This window comes from Labrus bergylta, chromosome 1, assembly GCF_963930695.1.
Source record: "Labrus bergylta chromosome 1, fLabBer1.1, whole genome shotgun sequence".
NCBI lineage: Eukaryota > Metazoa > Chordata > Actinopteri > Labriformes > Labridae > Labrus > Labrus bergylta.
In genome coordinates, this window is record NC_089195.1 from 5,866,029 (window position 1) to 5,885,600 (window position 19,572).

The 19,572-nt window shown below is 40.6% G+C and overlaps 1 protein-coding gene across 4 annotated transcripts in view; it reads right to left on the reverse strand.

The window, feature by feature from the left end:
• The window catches only part of LOC110001298 (microtubule-associated tumor suppressor 1 homolog), an 81,185-nt gene that overhangs the window by 37,317 nt on the left and 24,296 nt on the right, over positions 1–19,572 (reverse strand). For 3 of the 4 annotated variants that reach the window (XM_065950047.1, XM_065950110.1, XM_065950018.1), the window contains exons 2-5: positions 16,156–17,598; positions 14,491–14,877; positions 11,535–11,739; positions 1,047–1,268 (exon numbers count right to left, since the gene is read on the reverse strand). In XM_065950047.1, the coding sequence (XP_065806119.1) occupies positions 1,047–1,268; positions 11,535–11,739; positions 14,491–14,877; positions 16,156–17,262 (1,921 nt within the window). In that variant the 5' untranslated portion in view covers positions 17,263–17,598. The remainder of the gene's footprint in view (positions 1–1,046; positions 1,269–11,534; positions 11,740–14,490; positions 14,878–16,155; positions 17,599–19,572) is intronic. The other variant, XM_065950081.1, reaches the window with a different exon arrangement.

The following is a 19,572-nucleotide window of genomic DNA, read 5'->3' on the forward strand; positions in this document are numbered from 1 at the left end:
CCTTTTCTGGACCATAAAATGCAGCAACTGGAGTGCAGTGTTAAAAGTGAAGCTTCTAATGGCGTTGCTTGAATATGTTTTCTGCAGCTGCTCACTCCTGATGTTATCATGCATAAGGATCATTGTTATGACATGCTACGCTGTTCAACAATAAGCCTCAACACACATGGTTTACCTGATGTGATATCGGAATAACAAGTGAAACATTTTTAAAAAAGCAAGTTGTGTTATTAGAGCAGCTTTAAAAACTGGCAGTGCCCGATGTACGGAGGCTGTTGTCCTCCCACATGTCATTCCCCACTCCCTGATTTCTGACTGTATCCACTGTCCAAAAATAAACCTTTTTTAAAAACTAAAAAAAGTGTACTGCTGGTGAATGTTGTTAAAGAGCAGAAACAAAACAAGAAACACAGCTGGCAGCAGAAAAGAGAAGAGAGGAGAGGTGTGTGTGTGGGTGTGAAGGTAAGAGAACAAAAGGGCAGTAAGAAGTTCAGTTTATAGTTGTGACACATGTTAAACTCAGAAATGCTTGTTTTGACTCGCACAGATTTTTTAGTTTTGGTTCAAACTTAATATGATACTAATGAGATATAATAGATTAAAGACAGATTCTACACACACACACACACACACACACCCTGTGTTCTGAATCCTGACTAGATGTGCTCCTTGACCTCCACAGAGGAAGTGGGCAGATTTCTGTGCATGCATGATCACACACACACACACACACACACACAGAAACACAGACACACACACACACACACTCTCTGAAATCTCACAGAGTGTGCAGAGAGGATCTGACTGTATATTTCCCTCCAACAGCTTGTTTTTACAAGAGTCTTTATCAATGTCAGAGGACTGTTCATGTGGGACTGTGTGTGCGTGTGTGTGCTTGTGTGTTTGACTCACACACAGTGGAACAAGAGGGAAGTTAAGTCAGCAGGGAAAGGGAAACCACACCAAAGAAAACCTCCTCCAATGATACAATGTGTGTGTGCGTGCGTGCGTGCGTGTTCTTATACACACATTTCCCACCGCCTCACCTTTTGTGCCTCCATTGTTCTCGTTGCTTCCCAGTGAGGAGGAGCTGAGACTTGTTGTTAATCCTTTAACAGGAAGTTTTGATGCGGCGGGCGGTGCGGCAGGTCTGCCACCCGTCCCTGGCGCTGGCTGCTGATTGGTTGTCGGTTTGTAGTTGGTCGTAGTGGGACTAGGGGAAGCTGCTGTGGATGCTTTCTCTGCTACTGTACGAGGTTTGGGGAGACCTGAGAGAGAGGAGATAAAAACAGAAAATATTAACTTCAATCCCCTTTACAGAAACCACACACAGGGATGTGATTTGTTTATCTATCAGGAGGATGGCTGATGCTCAGCTTGAACCCAACTGCTGATTTCAGGAACAGGGATGATCTGTCTTGTTTGTTTGTGTGCTGTACTCCCAAGTAACATAACAAGAATATGTCAGCCAACATCTATCGACAAAGCTATGTGGAAGGGTAAAAAGTATTTTGATTGGCCCAGTTTTTGTATGTTTCTGTTCCAAAAGCTGCCATAAGCCATGAAGTATCTAATCAGGAAATTGTTGTTATTACTTCTTATACATAATGATCAGAGTATACTCTGTTGGCTCTCTCTCTCCTCTCTTTGAACGAAGGCTGGCAACAGTGAGTTACTATGGTTACAGGAAGGCTACCCGTCCGTCACTCCGATTACACCCGTCTGTAAACTCTTTAGTACGCTGAAAACTCAAGACAGAAAAGGGACAAAAAGAGAATTCACCAAAATGCAGGATAGTAGTTTTTATGCTCAAAATCTTTTCACTCATATTTCAGCTTTTTAGTCCTTTGCCAAACACAAGACAGAAAATAATATCAATGATCGTTGATGTTGATCTACGTGGGGTTGTAGAAAAGGCCTCAAAGTTACATGTTAAGGTTACCCTTTGTTTTCAAAAACTGTTAAATTTATGTTCTGTACATTTAGGGGATGAGCTGACATCGCAGCACGGACGCCCTCTTTAGTGTTCCTTCAGCTCACCTGAAGCTGCACAATAGTTAAATACAAGTCATGTTGAGTTTGTTACATGTTCACGCCTTTTACCTGTCACTAATACTTGACTGTGACGTTCTAGCCCCAACGACAAACACAAAGTGACTCAGTGCTAAGTCACTGTACTCCTTGAGATCAGGATAGTGTAACTTCCTGGTTTCACAATAAAAGTATCTTAATGTCGAGACAACAGGAGCAGCAAGACCCAAACACACAGCTAAATTGTATGACTACTGTCGTTTCTGTACATGTGTTACTGTGAGTGAAGGAAGAAGTAAACTTCAACTTAAACTCTCAACTCTTTCTATTTCATACTCTAGAGGATTTGGCCTTACTGAGTGAATCTAGTCACAAAAAAAACGTTCAACCAGCAGTCAGCGAGTTGCTCAGTTACATTCTTTGGACAAAATAAATCAAATTATAAGACCTCCCAGTGAACATTTTTCTACTGATGAAAAAATATGTGTTTTTTTAACAGAAATTTTGATTTATGTTGATCACAATCACACACAGAAATGGTGATTTAAAAAAAAAAGTTGTATCCCATATAATACAGTCTGCTCTCTCTTTACAACGTCTCAGATACGTTTTGATAACATCACACAGCCCATAAAGAAATCTAATGTGTTGAAATTGCATCCATGCATAGTTGGGATATTACACAGCCCCATGAAACAACTTCAGAGAAATGCCGATACAATCATCATTCCTTACATTGACACTTGGAAAAAAAAGTTCTCACTGGGCTGAACCTTTCTGAAAAATAACTGAATTTAGTGTATTTAAATATATATGAATAAAAGAAGAAAATAAAACCTTTGCTGAAACCATGAGGATGTGAACATTTTTCAGGAACATGTGGCTCTTCTCCAGTTGTTGAAATGTGGAGTATGACTCTGAATCACACATTCCTCTCTAAAACCAAAGGAGGATTAATTCCTCTGAGAGCTGTGACGCCGTCCTCTTCACACCAGAGGAGGGACACGAGGAGCTTAGGATCTGTGTGTGCGTGTGTGTTCAGAAAGAGCTTTTGAGTTGAGCGTGTGAGGTGAAGACAAAAAAGTATCAGTGAGGGACATAAAATAAAAGATTTAGAGCAAGCATCTTTTATATCTCAACCATCTTTTCTTTTCATCCCACAGCCTTTACAACAAATACATATTTCATTTCATGAACAACAATTATTAACTGTGTAACAGTTGATTCAAGTCATATTTATTGACTTTCAAACATGCCTTCCAAGGCATAGAACTTACTTCTCATGCTTGTTTTACGTTTTTTACAGATTCGAACTTGCAACCTGATCTCCAGCTGAGCAGGGAGGTCCTGACAGTCCTACTTGTCTTCATACATCATTATTGCTACCATGCATAGAAAAAAAGTGCAACATGATTTTCTTCTTGTCTTAAAGTTATGAAGTCCATCGATGGACATGAACACTGTCTTAGCTGGATGCAATGAGAGGGAGCATCAGTTTCCAAAGTTTCCTCACCAGATGTAAGGGGACAAGTGTTGAGTAGAAACCCTTTCCCTACTGACACTGTTACTTTTGTGACGACCCCTGACTGTGTCAGCGCTCCTCCTGCTGTCAATTCCCTGACTCCTGCTTGTCTAAGTTTCAATAAATTATTCTTAAAATCCCTTTAAAACTTTGTGGTCTCCCTCCTCGTCCAGCTCACTGAGCCTGGGCTGTGACACTTGTGTTTAATAGCGCTGACTTATCATTTTTTCACTCGATTATTTTAACCGTACCTCCTCAATTAGCTGCAAAGACTTAAATATAGTTACAGTAGAGCTTAAAGTTTCAGGTGGTACTGTTTCTGTCAGGATGTGGAATACAAGTTACCTCATTTATTCAATCATTGTATTCCTCTGAAAACACATCGACTGCTGCTGAGTTACAGACGACAAGAGAGCAGATACAAAAACTATCATAGGAAAAGGTTAGGAGTAGCTGCAATGTAATAAAACATGGGTAAAAGAAGAAAAAAGCTTAAAATATAAATAAACAATAATTTACAGTTATTGGTCTTCTGTATTGTGTATACATTTTAAACTGAAATATCACAACATGTGAAACATTTCATGTTGGAGGTACATTTTGGTCACCTGTCTTTTACTTGACTGGTCACATGTGGAGTGTGATCATTACTGACAGCTGATAGGTGCATGGTGTTTTAATGAATATTTAATGGATATAGAGTGGAGAGTGTCTGATGTTATATAATGTGACATAACATTAGGTTACATCACCTGCTGATTCAAAACACTGAGGGGATGGCTTCACAGTCCTTTTTTTCTCCAGATAATCTAAGAGCACACCTGGAGGTTACTGTCCCCCAGCAGCAGTAGCCCATAATAAATTATTTATTTGGAAAAAATGTAGAACCAGGTCCTTATGGAACCGGGGTTAGATCCCTTCAGATGACTTTAGACCATTTCTGTGTTGGGGGGTACTAATAAAATGGCTGGTCTTCCTCCATGTCTTACGTACTGTACTGTATATTCAGTTTTCTCCGCACACTTTTGTTGGTAGACCTGGAGAGTTTATCAATCGATTTTTCTCATAAAAGAGAGAAACACAGCACCTACAGTAAACAGCAGAATAATATTTGTTTTATATCTTTAAGTCACTCAAAGCTAAATTTTACAGTTGATATAAAACGACACATCACAGAGCATCTTAATATTGCAAAGCAAGGGTGAAGAAATGTTGCACTTGTGGACCATCAGTTAAGAAAATGACAACTCAACAAAAAAAAAAAAAAAAAACAGATAACAGGGGCGCCAGAAGCCTAGTGGTTAGTATACACGCCCCATGTACAGAGGCTATTGCCCTCGAAGTGGGCGGTCCGGGTTTGATTCCCAGCCATGTCCCCTTTCTTGCATGTCATTCCCTTCTGTATCTCTCCCCGATTTCATTACAAAAAAAACACATTTAAGACTGATGATTTTTTTTGTTGTTGTAAATCTATGTTGAAACAAAAAGGTTATCTTCTGCTAAAAAAAAATTTTTGACCGACCAGACAGACCTAAAGATCAGACACATGTATGACAGATGGACTGAATACTTCACATACAAGTAAGACTTCAGCATTGACAGGACCTCCAATCACAGCTCCTCTATCTGAAACATGCACAGGCGTATCATCTAATATTAGACATTAGAAATAAATCTTCACACTATTTTTAAAGCCGAGTGGAGGAGGTACCTACAGGACCACATTTAGTCCAAACAATATACTGAGTAGATACACAAGCTACTACCCCCTCCTCATTCATCAACTGTGCTAATTTTAATCATTTACACATATTTAAGGGCTCTAAAAGAAGTGTAGGCACAAAGGTTTGGAAATGGTATGGAGCCACTGCATGGAAATCCCCCCAATCAAATTACATCTACAATTTGTTTTTATTTTTTTGCAGCTGACAGGTTCAGATTGTTATTCTGAGTGTCTGTCAATGTTACAGAAAGTATAATAAAAAGACCATGTTGTTGAGTCATTATGGGTTTCTTTAAGGCCAAATCACCGCGAGCTACTGTTGCTCAGTTGGTAGTCAGTCATCTCATTACCAGAAGGTTTGGGGTTCAATCCCCAGCTCCTGCAGCTACATGTCCGATGTGTCCTTGAGTAAGACACTTTAACCCCCTGTAGCATATGAATGTATATGAATGTGATTACCGGTAGTTACCTCTGATGGTCACTACCATCAGTGTATGAATGTGTAGGTGTGACCTGCCGTGTAAAGAAGACTACAAGACTGCTATACAAGTCCATTTACCATTATATCACTCTGTCCTCAGCTACCAGGTTTCATTGATAAAAACATAATTTTACCCCTCAGATCGCCTAACTTGCTTGTGTTGTTTTGGTCAGTTTGACTGTTGTGTTATTTTGTGACTGTGGAGTTCTCAAAGCTTAGTTCAGATCTGCAGAGAAGAGGATTTGTTCTAAACACAAAAACATGAAAAGAAGACAAACAAGTTTTGACAAAGTAGATCAACGACTGCTGTATTCTGTGGCATACATTTCTGCTTCTACCAATGGAGTCAGGTGATGTTGAAAAGAGGAATGAAAAGGCCGTTACTGGTTTAAAATAAAATCTCACACCTCAACTTAAAGGCGCATCTCTTACGGGATCCTCTCTGTGCTGTAGTCACACACTTAGAATAGCAATATGAGCCTGTCAGTGACAACAACAAGCACTTTGATAGGTACATAAAGTTGAATGGATTTCAATCATTTAGACCCCAAGACTTAAGAATAAGGCAAAGGTTTGAAATACTGGGGGCTTTGTATGTTTACAGCCAACAATTTGCTGTTATTTGAATCTCATTGTGCTGCTACGACCTTGTTTATCCCCAGAGATCATTAAAGTTTCAATCAGATTTGACCTCCACTCTCTACAAACTCGAGTTCTGTGTGGCAAAGAGAGGTGGGGGAGTCAGAAAGCACAAAGAACTGTGAAGAAAAGAGGGCTTGTTTTAAAAAGAGAGGGAAAAGAGATTACATGTGTTCACCGCAATTACATTACCTCACATTAACACACACACTCACGCACACGCTCAAACACACAGTCTTTGTTGGTGGAGGTAGAACAGCAGTAAAACTTGTACTGTGAAGGCAGCCAGCAGGAAACATCTGGCTTCGTTTGGTTTCAGTTCTGATGAAAAGCCAGCAGCTGGAGTCTCTTACCTTCGATACATTATTAGGTAAGAGCTCACTGCGTCGTGCAACACACACACGCACGCACGCACGCACGCACGCACGCACGCACGCACGCACGCACACACGCACACACGCACACACACACACACAGCTCTCTGCCTTTAAATGACCACATTCCTTTTGTTATCCAGGACTTTTGCTGCATTCATGTGGTGTCGGACACGTCGGGAAAAAAAGAGTTTGCCTGCTCAAGTCGAGACAACAACTCGGAAACTGGGGAAAGAATTAGGCGCCCGACTTGCCCAGTTGACGTCATTCATTATCAACATGGGGGGGTAAAATAGTTTTTGTTCATTTTAAGAGAGTTTTGATGAATTCAAGTATTGCACATCGACTTTTTGCTTAAATAGAACTTGTGAAAGAGATATTCACACGTCTTCTTCGTAGCCTCCACGCTGTCATCGTTACAACATTCAGACTTTCTGAACTGAAAGCACGTGAACACACTGAAGTCGGACGAAAGACTTCAAAACTCAGAAACATGGACCGTCTGAGGAGCACCTGAATGCAGCATATAACCTGATTGTAAACTAACATCTGACTCCAAACAAACAGCAGCAGAGAACACAGTCACGTCTTGTCTTTCATGAATACTCCTCTTCTTTGTTTTCCTTCCATGTTTTGTTTTGTTAAAGAAAGTCACCGATGAGATCTCTGCTGAGCTCTAACAAGACGGTGATTCTGATTTGCATGGCTGGAAGGTACAAGGGAAACTTTGTACCTGAAATGATGTTAAAGAGGTCATATTATGCCCTTTTTGGGGTTCATATATTTAATCTATGTACCTACTAAAGTATGTTCACAATAGCTAAAGTTCTAAAGTGTCTGTTTTCATGTACTGCCGCTCCATGCACCGGCTCGCTTCTGACTCTCTCTCTAAGGCTCTGAAGTGCCCACGTTCAGAGTCCCCACCTGTGCCTAGTCTGATCTGATTGGTCGTCGGCTCTGCCGTAATTGGTCAGTCGCTCAGCACGGTTCTCAGAAATGTCCCGCCCCTTTTAACATATTGGGAATGCAGCCACTTTGGCTCCGATGGGAATAAAAACATTAGCACCTTAGCACTACTGTGCTACCGCAGGCTACAGCATATCGTGGGCCTGCAACATGAGCTGCTGGGCTTGCTACAACGAGCCAATGGGCTTAGATCAGTGATCTCACACTGACAAGACTTCACACTGACAATTTTTTTTTCGAGGGGGGCTAGAACTGAGCGTTACATGCAGCTAATGCTACAGCTAACAGGAGGACGTAGGAGAAGCTGCGTTTTCGCGGACTTTAAATTTTTGCACACAGATGTACCTAAACATGCACAGGACACTTGGAAAACACACTAAAGAGCATATAAAACCAGAACAAGCATAATATGGGACCTTTAAGTGTTCCCTCAGATGTTTTGTATTTATATTTCAAGCTATTTCATTTTCACTAACAACTATTGAAGGAGTTTTTTTGGCGCTCCAGTCATCTCATGTGTTTGGTGTAAGAAGGTGATAACACTCAGTCTGAGCTGTCTTAAGTCAGACTTTCTTGTGTCATGACATTATGCCTACAAGACCAGACAAACACATGCAACAAGACAACGATTTGATCCATCTGGTCTAGTCCATCTACAGTTTTTATATTAACACAAGAACTATCTTAAACATGTCCCTCAGTGTGTGACCTGTCACACTTTTCAATACCATGTGCTTTGAAACAATACTACCTCTGTTTTTAAATACTCTTTAATTGTTAAAAAGGACAGAACCTTTTAAAAAACTACAGATCTTCTGTCAGCTTTTTAAACAAAAGCCGCCACAAAACATTTCTTTTTTTAACAAAAACATGAAATAACAAAACACTGGGTAGCTACATTAAGACTTAGAACTCGTTAAAAACAGGACATGAAACTCGTCGAAAACGTTGGCTGGAATGACATGGAATATTTGTTGTTGTTGTTGTTTATCTTCCTAATAATGCTCCTGTTTGTTTGTGATGCCGAGTATCCTACAGTGTGTGCCTGACATTAGGTCTCCATTACTACCTCAGCAGTTGCTTGCTGCAGCAAAGGAGCATGTTCTGTGGGATTCTGTTTTAGAGTTGCAAACAAGAATTCATTTTGGTGTGAAACGAGTTCATTTATTTTCAGGGCTATGAAGATGATTGTTTTTGTAGATCATACATGTAAGGCTGGATTAGATGTATTTTAGATACTTGTGTTGTATCATACAACTGTAGCATGCTAAGCTTTTTAACAGATAACATATATCGAACCAGGTAGACCATCTGTTGAAAAGAGTTGCATTGCTAGAGCAGAATGTGACTTCAGCTGAGCCCCGTGATAAATAATAATCTATAAGTGAGGTTGACTCCGCTCTGTTTACAAAGACCAGCACATCAGAGCAGAGATAAAAACACTGAGCATGTCCACTTAACCTGTAACGGAAAAGATGTGTAAAGACGTAATCAATGCATATTCAAAACGGCTCTATGCCCCACACACACACACACACACACACACACACACACACACACACTCAAAGAAGTCTTTTTAATGGAGAGAAGTCAAGAGGCGTCCGTTTGTTCCTGCAGAGAGGACAGACAAGCTTTTGTCCAGCAGAATGTGACCTTTATCAAGAGAAAGATCTGGTTTTACACACACACACGCACACAGAAAAAATGTGCAGAAGCTTTTCCGGCTCTATAATGACACACTACAGTTCAGTCATTGTGAGCTGACGACAGCACAGTCAAGTCGAGCTTCAGTTCGAGCTGGATTAGGACAGTTAGTTGGACTCCTTGTCACAGTATACAAGCACCAGCAGAGAACTGACTGCGTTAAGTTAGGTGGTGATGGGTTACTGGACCATCCAGTTGACTTATTACGTCACATACCAAACAATCCACAAACAAGTCAGCAAGCTGCAAACTGGTTGTATGTCGAAGTGTCAACTTCCAGGTCAAAGCCCGGTGAAGACTGGGGAGCGTGGACAGAATGCCTTTGAGGGTCAGGCAGACTGAGGTGTAAATATGCAAGAGTACAATGACCCAGAGACGCATTGACAATGTGCATTAGTTGGATTTCAAGAAAATTGACGCAGTACGCTTTCAGTCAGACTAACAGGGTTTTCATGTATTTTAAAAGTCCCCATAGCACAAATATACTTTTCATCCACAGAGACACAGAAGTTCCTCTATGTAAATGACACACTGCAGCTCAGTGATTGTGGAAAACCACGGTCAAGTTCCACACAGAGTACACGCACGCACGCACGCACGCACGCACACAGTGCACACACACTTCTTTACAGACAGGAGTGGAATTACAGGACACCAGAGAGGAGATAAGTTGAGTGTTTTCGTCACCAGTGTTAGAGACTATATTTACAAACACAATGTCTGGATGCTAACTGTCCTAACGGCAAACACTCCGTCTTCATGTCACCATTCTCAACACAAACACAAAGTTTAAAAAAATCAATAATAGAAACGTCTTCTGGGATTTTGCTGTATTAACAACCAAAACATGTTGATCAAGAACAAATGTCTGAATGTCAGACAAAAACATTTTTACATATACATATATATATATATAGAGTATATACTCCTACTTTGAGATATTCTAATTTGTCTGACTAAAGTTCTGCTGAAGTGTTTTGATACTTTAATCTGCAACAAAACCACAGTGTTGCTGTAGTTATGGTATCATTTTCTTATTCAATTGCAGTTTAATCAAGAAATCTGCACATCCCAATCAAAGAGGTTGTTAAAGTCAACAAACTATAATTAGTCATTCAAATCTTGAAATTGAGTCCAAAAAAAAGGTATTTACAGAGAGGACGATTTCTGCCTGAACTGTCAGAACCCGCCCCTGCACACGTTTTTTAACTGTGTGTAACAATGTCATGATGACCACAGAAAGTGATAGTATGAAAAACTGAAGCACTCTGCCGCAAAATGAATGACAGCTCGAGCCCCTTGTGTTTTCATTTCAATGTTTTAAAAAAGAGGACATGAAACAACCGATCGAGAGCCGCAGCCTCGACTGTTTTCATGTGGTTAAAGAGAAAACTGTTACTCGTGTTCTCAAACATCCCCTGAAAACAAACAAGGTGTAGAGTCAAATGACTCTGCAAACACACACACACACACACGCACAGTCTGAGTGTCCAGCAAAGTTTTTAATAGGTTGTGTTGATGTAGACCAAGAAACTCTGCTCTTATGCAACACTGCAGCTGAGATTCTAACATGAGGAAAATCTCACACACACACACATACTTACACACACACACACACACACACACACACACACACACACACACACAAGCAGTAAATGCCTGCCTGTCAACAACTTGCTCCCTGTATGTGACCAAGTGTGGAAATCATCCAACAGTGTGTTCTTGAGCATCCAAAACAGTGTGTTTTTTCTGTGAGTGTGAGTGTGAGTGTGTGTGTGTGTGTGTGTGTGTGTGTGTGTGTGTGTGTGTGTGTGTGTGTGTATGAGTACATGTGAGCGGTGTAGAGGTATGTGGAAGGCATTTTAACTGCAGTGTCAGCCTGCTCATTTCCTGAGTCTGCTGCAAAGACAGAACACTTTTTCTTCAACACACACAGAGGCACACAAACACACACACACACACACACACACACAGATGTACACAGACAGAGAAGCTGACGAAACATGCCCACACTGCATGCTGCATCTGAGCCGCTGTGTGTTTACATTCAGGTTTCATGAAGTAAACGTGTCCGCTAAGACCAGATAGACTCACCCGGACTCTGACTGTGACTCGGCCTCCGTCTGGTTGGAGATCCTCCCCCGCCGCTCTGTCCTCCTTCCTTCAGCGTGGAGCCTTCACTTTGGGTCTGTCTGGTCCCGGGAGGTCCAGTCCCTGACCCTGGAGGAGGTAGAGACTGTCCAGAGGTCCCCTTACCCCCTTGCTGCCTGGCATTGGGCCCCAGCTTGGATGAGACTTTCTGCAGGAAGAGCTGACGTTTAGTGACAGCGTCCCAGCCCAGGGGCCCCAGCTCGGAGCTGCGCACCGAGACCATGGTGTTAGCCATACCCCACTCAGAGTCACAAATGTGGAATGGGGGAAGCAAGGGAGGCGGTGAAGGAGCAGAGGGGAGGAGTGAGGGAGAGAGAGAGTGTTGAGACAAGAGGGGGGAGGAGAATAAGAGAGAGAAGGAAAGAGAGGGAGGAGAAAAAACTGGGAGTGTGCTGCAGCCACAAGTGGGTAAAAAAAAAAGTTGCTATTGTGTTGTACATTCCCCCTGAGGATCCCAACTCAGACCAGGCCAATTTTCCCTCCTTTCGCTTTAGTGTCCCCCCCCCACACACACGTTTCTCCCCCTCTGGCTCTTTAAACGCCAGCACACATGGAGCCAGTTTGTGGATGAGGGTCTGACGTCTGTGGAAGAGATTTCAGAGTCAAACTTTGAACTGTTGTTCCTCGTCACCACTCTGCAGAGGTTGCAAAGCACTCGCATTCTTTTACTGAAATAGAGGTACTTTTGTAGAAGAAGTGAGGGGGAAAGAAGTGCTGGTTATAAAGTCCAGGCTCTGATATGAAGTCGCAGAGTAAAAAGAGTAAAAAGAGTAAAACGTGTCCTTTTGAAGGATGTTTCTACCAGCTGCTCTGTGCAAAGATAACTGAACCTCAGGCCATGATAAACTTAAAATCACAACTTCTTTTCAACCAAAGCCCTGTATGACTGTACTGTAAATTATGAATATAAATGTGTCTGCAATTTACATAATCAGACTTTCCTTATTGCAGTGTTTCCCCTACCATTATATTAGGGGGGCGGTCTATATTTTTTTTTGGGGGGGGGGCTTTTTGTGCCTTTATTGTAGAGATATGATAGTGGATAGAATCGGACATCAGGGGAAGAAGTCAATTAAGGATACCTTTACGATAGAAAAGGACATCTGTCATTAAAAGCAACGCATGAACACCAAGATTCCTTCAAGTGTTTGTGTCGGCGTGTGTCCCCCACCCAAAAGCTGTAAACCTAGGGGAAACACTGCATTGAATGAAAAATCTCTGCTGCTCTTAAACTGCTGTCAAGATGCGGTATTGTTGTCTGGTTCTCTTTCTTTCATTAAGCCTCACATTCACTAGACGCCTCTGCTGTGCCGTCGAGTTTCCTTTTCTTGTCCGTTTTGTAAGTCGTTTAGCTTTCTGGATGGATAACTTAAAGTGTTGACTTTTAGAAGCCAATTTTCTAAAATAGTCTGATGCAAAGAAACAGCCTGTATTTACATTAGTGTAGGTGTTTGTTGCTGTACATGTGTGAGCAGTTCACCTGTGCTGACACAAAGCCCTTGAGGCTGCCTGTGAGAGAATACGCTGGGGCAGGTTTGAAACCTGTCACCTTCTTACTGGATCTTTAAAAAACACATACCAGAGACACGCACACTGCACATGTACCACTCCTGTAATTAAAACACACTTTAAGCAACTGTACAGTCTGTACTGTGTGTCAAATATGCTAAATAACAAAAGGCTCAGAGCATCAGATCACTAAATCTCACTCTTCTGACATGTGCATCATCAGTCTGTTTCATTCTTGACATAACGCCAACCTTCCTGACATCTCCTAAATGATACTGACAAAGTATCATGCCTGTATTGTTTTTTTTTCATGTTATCTGCAGAGCTGGAAGTTAAGAAATAAAAGTATTGAATACATTTCTAACCAGGGCACGTCATAAAAGAAAATACTGGAGACACTTTTTTTAATTGAACTCTTAATCCAATAATTGCCTCCAAACACAGGTTATGTCACGTATAAAGTGTTCCCAGGGAAGGTAACACCTCTGTTTCACAACGACTCCGTTGCATAACCTGCCACTCGAGCCAGAACTGTTCATGCAGCCTCGTTGGCAATTGTATAAAAAAAAAATGACATCATATTATTATGTCAGCAGCTATTAAAGACATATGAGGCATGAAGAGTGTAAACCCAGCTTATATAAAACAAGTGAAGAAGATATGATACTCATGCTATGCGCACCTGAGCTGGTGGGGTGAGGGTGGAATTTCCAGATTTGGTCCACACCAGGACTGGAATGGTTTACAGTGTGTCAGATCTCTGAACCCGTCTTAATGTCTGACGTTTATGAACGTTTTTGGACGTGAGAGCAAACTTATCGTGGCTTCCAGAACAATAAAAGGAACCTCTGATCAAGACCTGCTTTATTACGCTGCATTGTTTACAGTTCGATTTGAAGTTCGAAGCTGAATTGACATCGGGTTAAAGCAAATCGGATTAAGGAATGTAATATGAAATTGCTCTGCACCTTTTCTCTCCACACATTATTCTCAGACTACTAATGTAAACCTGAATGCTTCAGATACCAATATTTGTGTGCATTTTCAAGCAGAATCTGTGAATAGAGACACAGTTTATAACCTGAAATGCAAGAATGGGGTAGAAGCAGATATCAGAGGATGAACAACTGTCTTTTGTTAATCTTTCAATGTGCTTTCCTTTTCCTCTTTCTTATATTATCATCTCTTTTTATTCTTTGTTTCCTCTCACTGTGTTTTACAGCTTTTGTCCTTTGGATTTAACTTCATCTTTATCTGGTGTTCGGGTTCTGTTCAGCTGCCTATCGTGGTTTAATGTTTGTCCAAGCACATTTTAAAAGGTGCTCTACAAATAAAGTTCTTTCTCCTCATAAAGAGTCTGAACACACCAGAACAGGCTCACAGTACTCACCCTGATAGGAGTCCTCTGTTTCTCCACTGCAGACTCTCCATGAGAATCTTTCATCTTGTTTTTAGTCCCCACACCTTCATTATCAGGCACTTCCTGGACAGCCCTCCTGTGGGGGCCTGGGGGTCCTTCCTCAGACCCCAGAGAGCTGGTAGAGGCAGACAGTTTTTGACTGATGGGCACACTCTTCTTCTCCGGCTGAGCGGAGTCACTAGACGTTGTCCTTTGGTTGCTTTTGAGGCTGCTGCTTTTATCTCTGACGGATTTCATCACGCCAGCAACTCTGACTGGACCTGCTGACGATCTTTGTTTTTTCTCGCCCTCCTCTTTAAGTTTTTCATCCTTCCTGGGAGCTACTCTCTTCAAGTTGGCTGGAGCAGATTTGTTCTGCTGATAGAAGAGAAATTAAAGAAGTTAGACAGAGAACCATGAAGTCATAGGAGGGCAAAAAAAGAAAATAAACTTCCATGTGTAAACATAAAAAGTAATCAATCAAACGTTAAATTAAGAAATATGCAAAGTAATAATTAAATTATACTTTTTGGAGAATGATTAGAAAATATGCTTCAGATATTTGACACCCATCTTCATTTATTGTCGTATTTATTTCCATATATCTTTATCTACATGTATTTCAATAGAGTTTCATGAATTCATATATTACTAAATAGGTTGTATTTATACAAAATGTTAGGTCTCCTATGGGTTTTGAAGAGGAAGATCGAGGCCAAAGGCCTCATTTAAAAACATTGTGCATGCACAAAAAGAGGCCTGAAACTTGTGTTGTTCATCGTCAGGAGTTTAGCTTGCAAACACTTTTTTATCATGCTTTCTATGCAATATTTTCAAAATGAGAAGCCAGATTAAAGGCTTTCTATGTGATTTTTCACACTTAAATATAATAGAAATCAAGTATATCCTCTGAAAATAACTCTGTGAGTCATGACTGTCTACAATGAGTCCCACTGTCTGTGATGTTTTCAGAGTTCTATCTTCAGTTTGTTTACATCGCCAGGACGGCCGGCTGACTCCTCCCCTCGTGTATAAAAGTTGTTTAATTGAGGGACTAGAGAAAAGAAGAATAACATACTGTACTCACTGCTTAACTGTGTTTCTAGATCACGCTCATTTCAGGTAAATTTACATGCAGTGTGAAGATACGAGCATAATAAAGATCGCTAGCATTAGCATGCTAACACAACAATGCAGCGCAAGTTGTTTTGGTTTCATGCTGGTGCTCAAGGGCGACATCTGCTGGATCAAAAAATCACATATAAAGCCTTTAATTAGAGCTAGGCCGTCAAATAAAAAAGAAGAATATGAAAAGTACTATGCAGGCATGAAATTAAGTGGAAAAATGTAAAATAATTCAAAACCTCATTACTGTACCCGAATATGAACATACAATTAGAAAATAAATAATCCATCACACACCAACGCTTTAAGCCACAGTAAAGCCAGAGTAAAGTCATTTCCAATGTGTGGTAGAGTATAAATTTTTCTATATTTACACTATCTTAGAAAAAAAACATTTAATGAAATAAGCTTGTGCTTGTTTTGTATTTTAATTGGGTTTTTTATTTTTCTTCATACTTAAAAAGTGTATTTATCCTTTTTCAATGCTTCTTTTGAAGAAGGCTGGTCAACAGTTCAGTGACACCACAGTACCTTGATTGGTGTTTTAGTAGGAGACGTGTTCAAGCGAGACCCCACTTTGGCCTTTACATTCGTTAGATCCGGTCTGGAGACTCTCTTTGCCTCCTGACTGGATCTTATGGCCGCTGTGGATGTTGCTGTTTTTGGAGCATTTGAAGTTGTATTTGTTGGTTTGGTTTTTGCTGCTCTGGTGTTCAGTTGGGTTTTTTTGGTGGATACTTCACATCTTTCAGCTTCCTCAGTTGGAGGTGATGTGACTTCATGAACCTCTGGAGCTGGACTCTGAATGGTTTCATTTGAAGCCTCAGATGGAAGAGGCTCAGTACAGAGAGGAGAGACCACGTCGGGCTCTTCTAACCCCGTCTCTGACCTCTCACATTCAGCAACACTCTCAAACGCAGTCCCCTCCACCTGGAGCTCACAAGCTGTGAGGCTTGTGAATGTCATGCTGCTTCTCCGCACACCGACGTCAGAACTCACAGAGAGAAATAAACTTTCCTCTTCATCGTCATAATCGTCATCATCATCTGCAGGGATTTCTGTTGCTTCAGAGTCAGGCGTTGAGGAGCCGTGCCTTCTCTTCTCGCTGCTTTCACTTCCGCTATTCGCCATTAGCGTCAGGGCGAGCATCATTTTGTTGTTACAGGTGTCGTACTGTGACTCGCCACCGTCTGCGTCCAGGTAAATGGACACAGAGTTATCGTTGGATTCTGTCACCTCTGCTGCTGTTTGCATCTTACCTGCAGAGTAATCCTCGCTGTTATCCACTTCACTCCTCTCCCCCTCCTCTTCCTCCTCCTCCTCCTCTTCCTCAGGCGCCCACTTTGAAACGACAACACCCGTCATTTCATCCGCTTTGGTCATCACTGTGGTCACCAGAGTGACCTCGAACATGTCATAATCCAGAGGGCTGTCGGTCCGGCCCCCGCTGAGACTGCTCAGACTCCGCAGGGACTCAGGAGACAACTCCCCCAGAAAGGAGGAGGAAGAGGAGGAGGAGGAGGAGGAAATTGGGAAAGCGTTTCCATTGTGATCTCCTGCGCTGTGGAGAGGGAGCCTCATGCTGGATCCAGTTTTCCCCCGGCCAGAGAAACCCTCAGAAGGCCGTGAAACACTCATGTCTGAGTCAGGAAGAAGGTCCACCTTTCGTTTCCTTTTTTTTGGGTTCGCACAAAAATGTCTTCTTTATACTCTTTTCATTGACATCTGACAAAATGTCAATAGTAGTAATGTATTGCATTTATTTCAGCTTCTATATTTTTTGTTCAATCTTTTAGTACGTCACAGAGTCTCAGGTTTAGGTTTTAAAGGTTGCATCATATCTTGGAGAGAAAAAACAATCCTCTTGTTCTTGCGAGTGCAGAACTTTAAAAAAGTCTTCCTTCAAAGGCCAGGATCCTCGTTTGATACATGAAGAAAATATTCCTCATTTAAAGGACAGGCTGTCGACGTAATCTGGAAATAGAGAAAAGAAGAAAATGTAATGTTTGCACAAATACAGCTTCTTCCCAGAAGCTATAGCCTCTTTCATATCCTCCTGTACACAAACCTCCTGTTGAGAACTGACTGGAAACTATGCACTTACAACTCTACTCATTCACATTGGACAGCAGTCTGCTTGAAGATGTTATAATCTCACTAAACCTGCTGATTCAATTCAGGCTTAATGTTGTGTTTTTAATCTTGTTAATGCTTTTAGCCCATCGGCTTTTAAACTTAGCCTCAAAGGACAAGTGACGCTGTTTGCCCCAAAAGTCACCACACAAGGTCTTATGTCATTTCTTAACATTATTTTGGACACGTTATTGCATTTCTTCGATTAGGAATGTTAAAGAGATACATGAAAGATGAGGGTGGAAAAGAAAACAACCAAGACTTAGTTTAAGGACACAAGATCCACCAGGTCAGGTGTGTCATGATAATCGCCCTTAAATGTTTACTTCAATAAAAATACACAACTAGATTCATTTAATCTTGGGGATTCACATAACTTCAAAATATGTTGCACTCTTTCTCTAAACATTATTTAAGAATGGTAAAATGAATGGAAACGTTTTGTAGTTGTTGTTTTTTTCATTTTAAAAAGCGGGGGGAAAAAGAAACACATTCATTCAAATATTTTTTTATTCAATTATTCTATTTGTAAAGACATCCTGAATGATATAAGGAATAAATGTTACCTTTATACGTATTTATTTTCATTTTTACCCTTCAATGTGGTAAGTAAAAAGACATTCAGTGAAATATTCAGTGACATGACGTCATGTGTTCCTCCTGTGACAGATCAGTCGGCTGCTGAAGTCAAATGTTTAAGTTGTGCAAGACTCAAAATAATCTTAATAAATATACATTTTAGTCGGTATTAGTTTGATAAATGTTTTAGATTTCCTCTGGCTCAGCTGACAGTTTGTTTGCTGCAGGGACAACCCTCAACCTGCAGACTTAAAGTGAAAGAGTTAAGAAATGCTGCCCCCTGCAGGCTAAAACTAAGAACTTGCAGTACTTGTGCAACAACAAGGAATACTGTAATACATCCAAGGAAGTGTTTCTAATGATGAACAGCCTCAATAATCTTCAGTGAAACAAGTTGAAGGACCAGTTTGAGTAATTGAGACTTTTCTTAACATGTTGTATTTGGCATTAATCTTAATGATGGCATATGAAGCCCATCATTAAGATTCAATTCATTTGAAAAGAATACGTAGAGCTCCATAAAACATTTTAATATTATACTTTATTATTGCCTACAATATACTCTAGACTTAATATTTTTTTCACAATCGTGCCTTTTTGGATAATTAAAGGGGAAAAAAGAGGAGCTGCTCTCCTGTTACAGTGCTTCAGGTTTTCTGCCAACAGTTTAGACCATTACTTAAACCAGATTAGCATTAAGAGCTAGCATGCAGCTTTAGATGAATATTCACTGTTTATTTCTTACAAGCTGCATTTTGTCTGAAATAGAGACAGACTCATAAGAAGGAAACTTTATATGATTTCAAACTTTTTCTACTGGTGCTGAAATATTAGTGCTGCGAGCGATTCTTTAACATATATAAAATAATAAACACAAACCTTTAAAAATGTGACTGTAAAACATGCATTAAAGGTTAAATGACAGAAAAAAAATGTATTAGCTTAAATATTCTGTTTTTTGAGAGGGAAAAACAGAATGTTCACTGAGGTGACAACGTTTGTACAAATTCTTAAAGTCTTTTGTAGCTTATGATATGTTATCACGCTCTTAAAATAATCGTTGGTTTAACAAACTTCTTCTAAACTTAATTCCAAACAAAAAGCGTCCTAAGTAAGACATTCAAATAGACGACTGATGGTTTGATTTCATTTTAAGCTGAAACATTTAAACAGCAATATCATTAAAATACCAGAAATCAAAACCTTTTTCATTGCAGGAGGGTCAAATATCTGTCG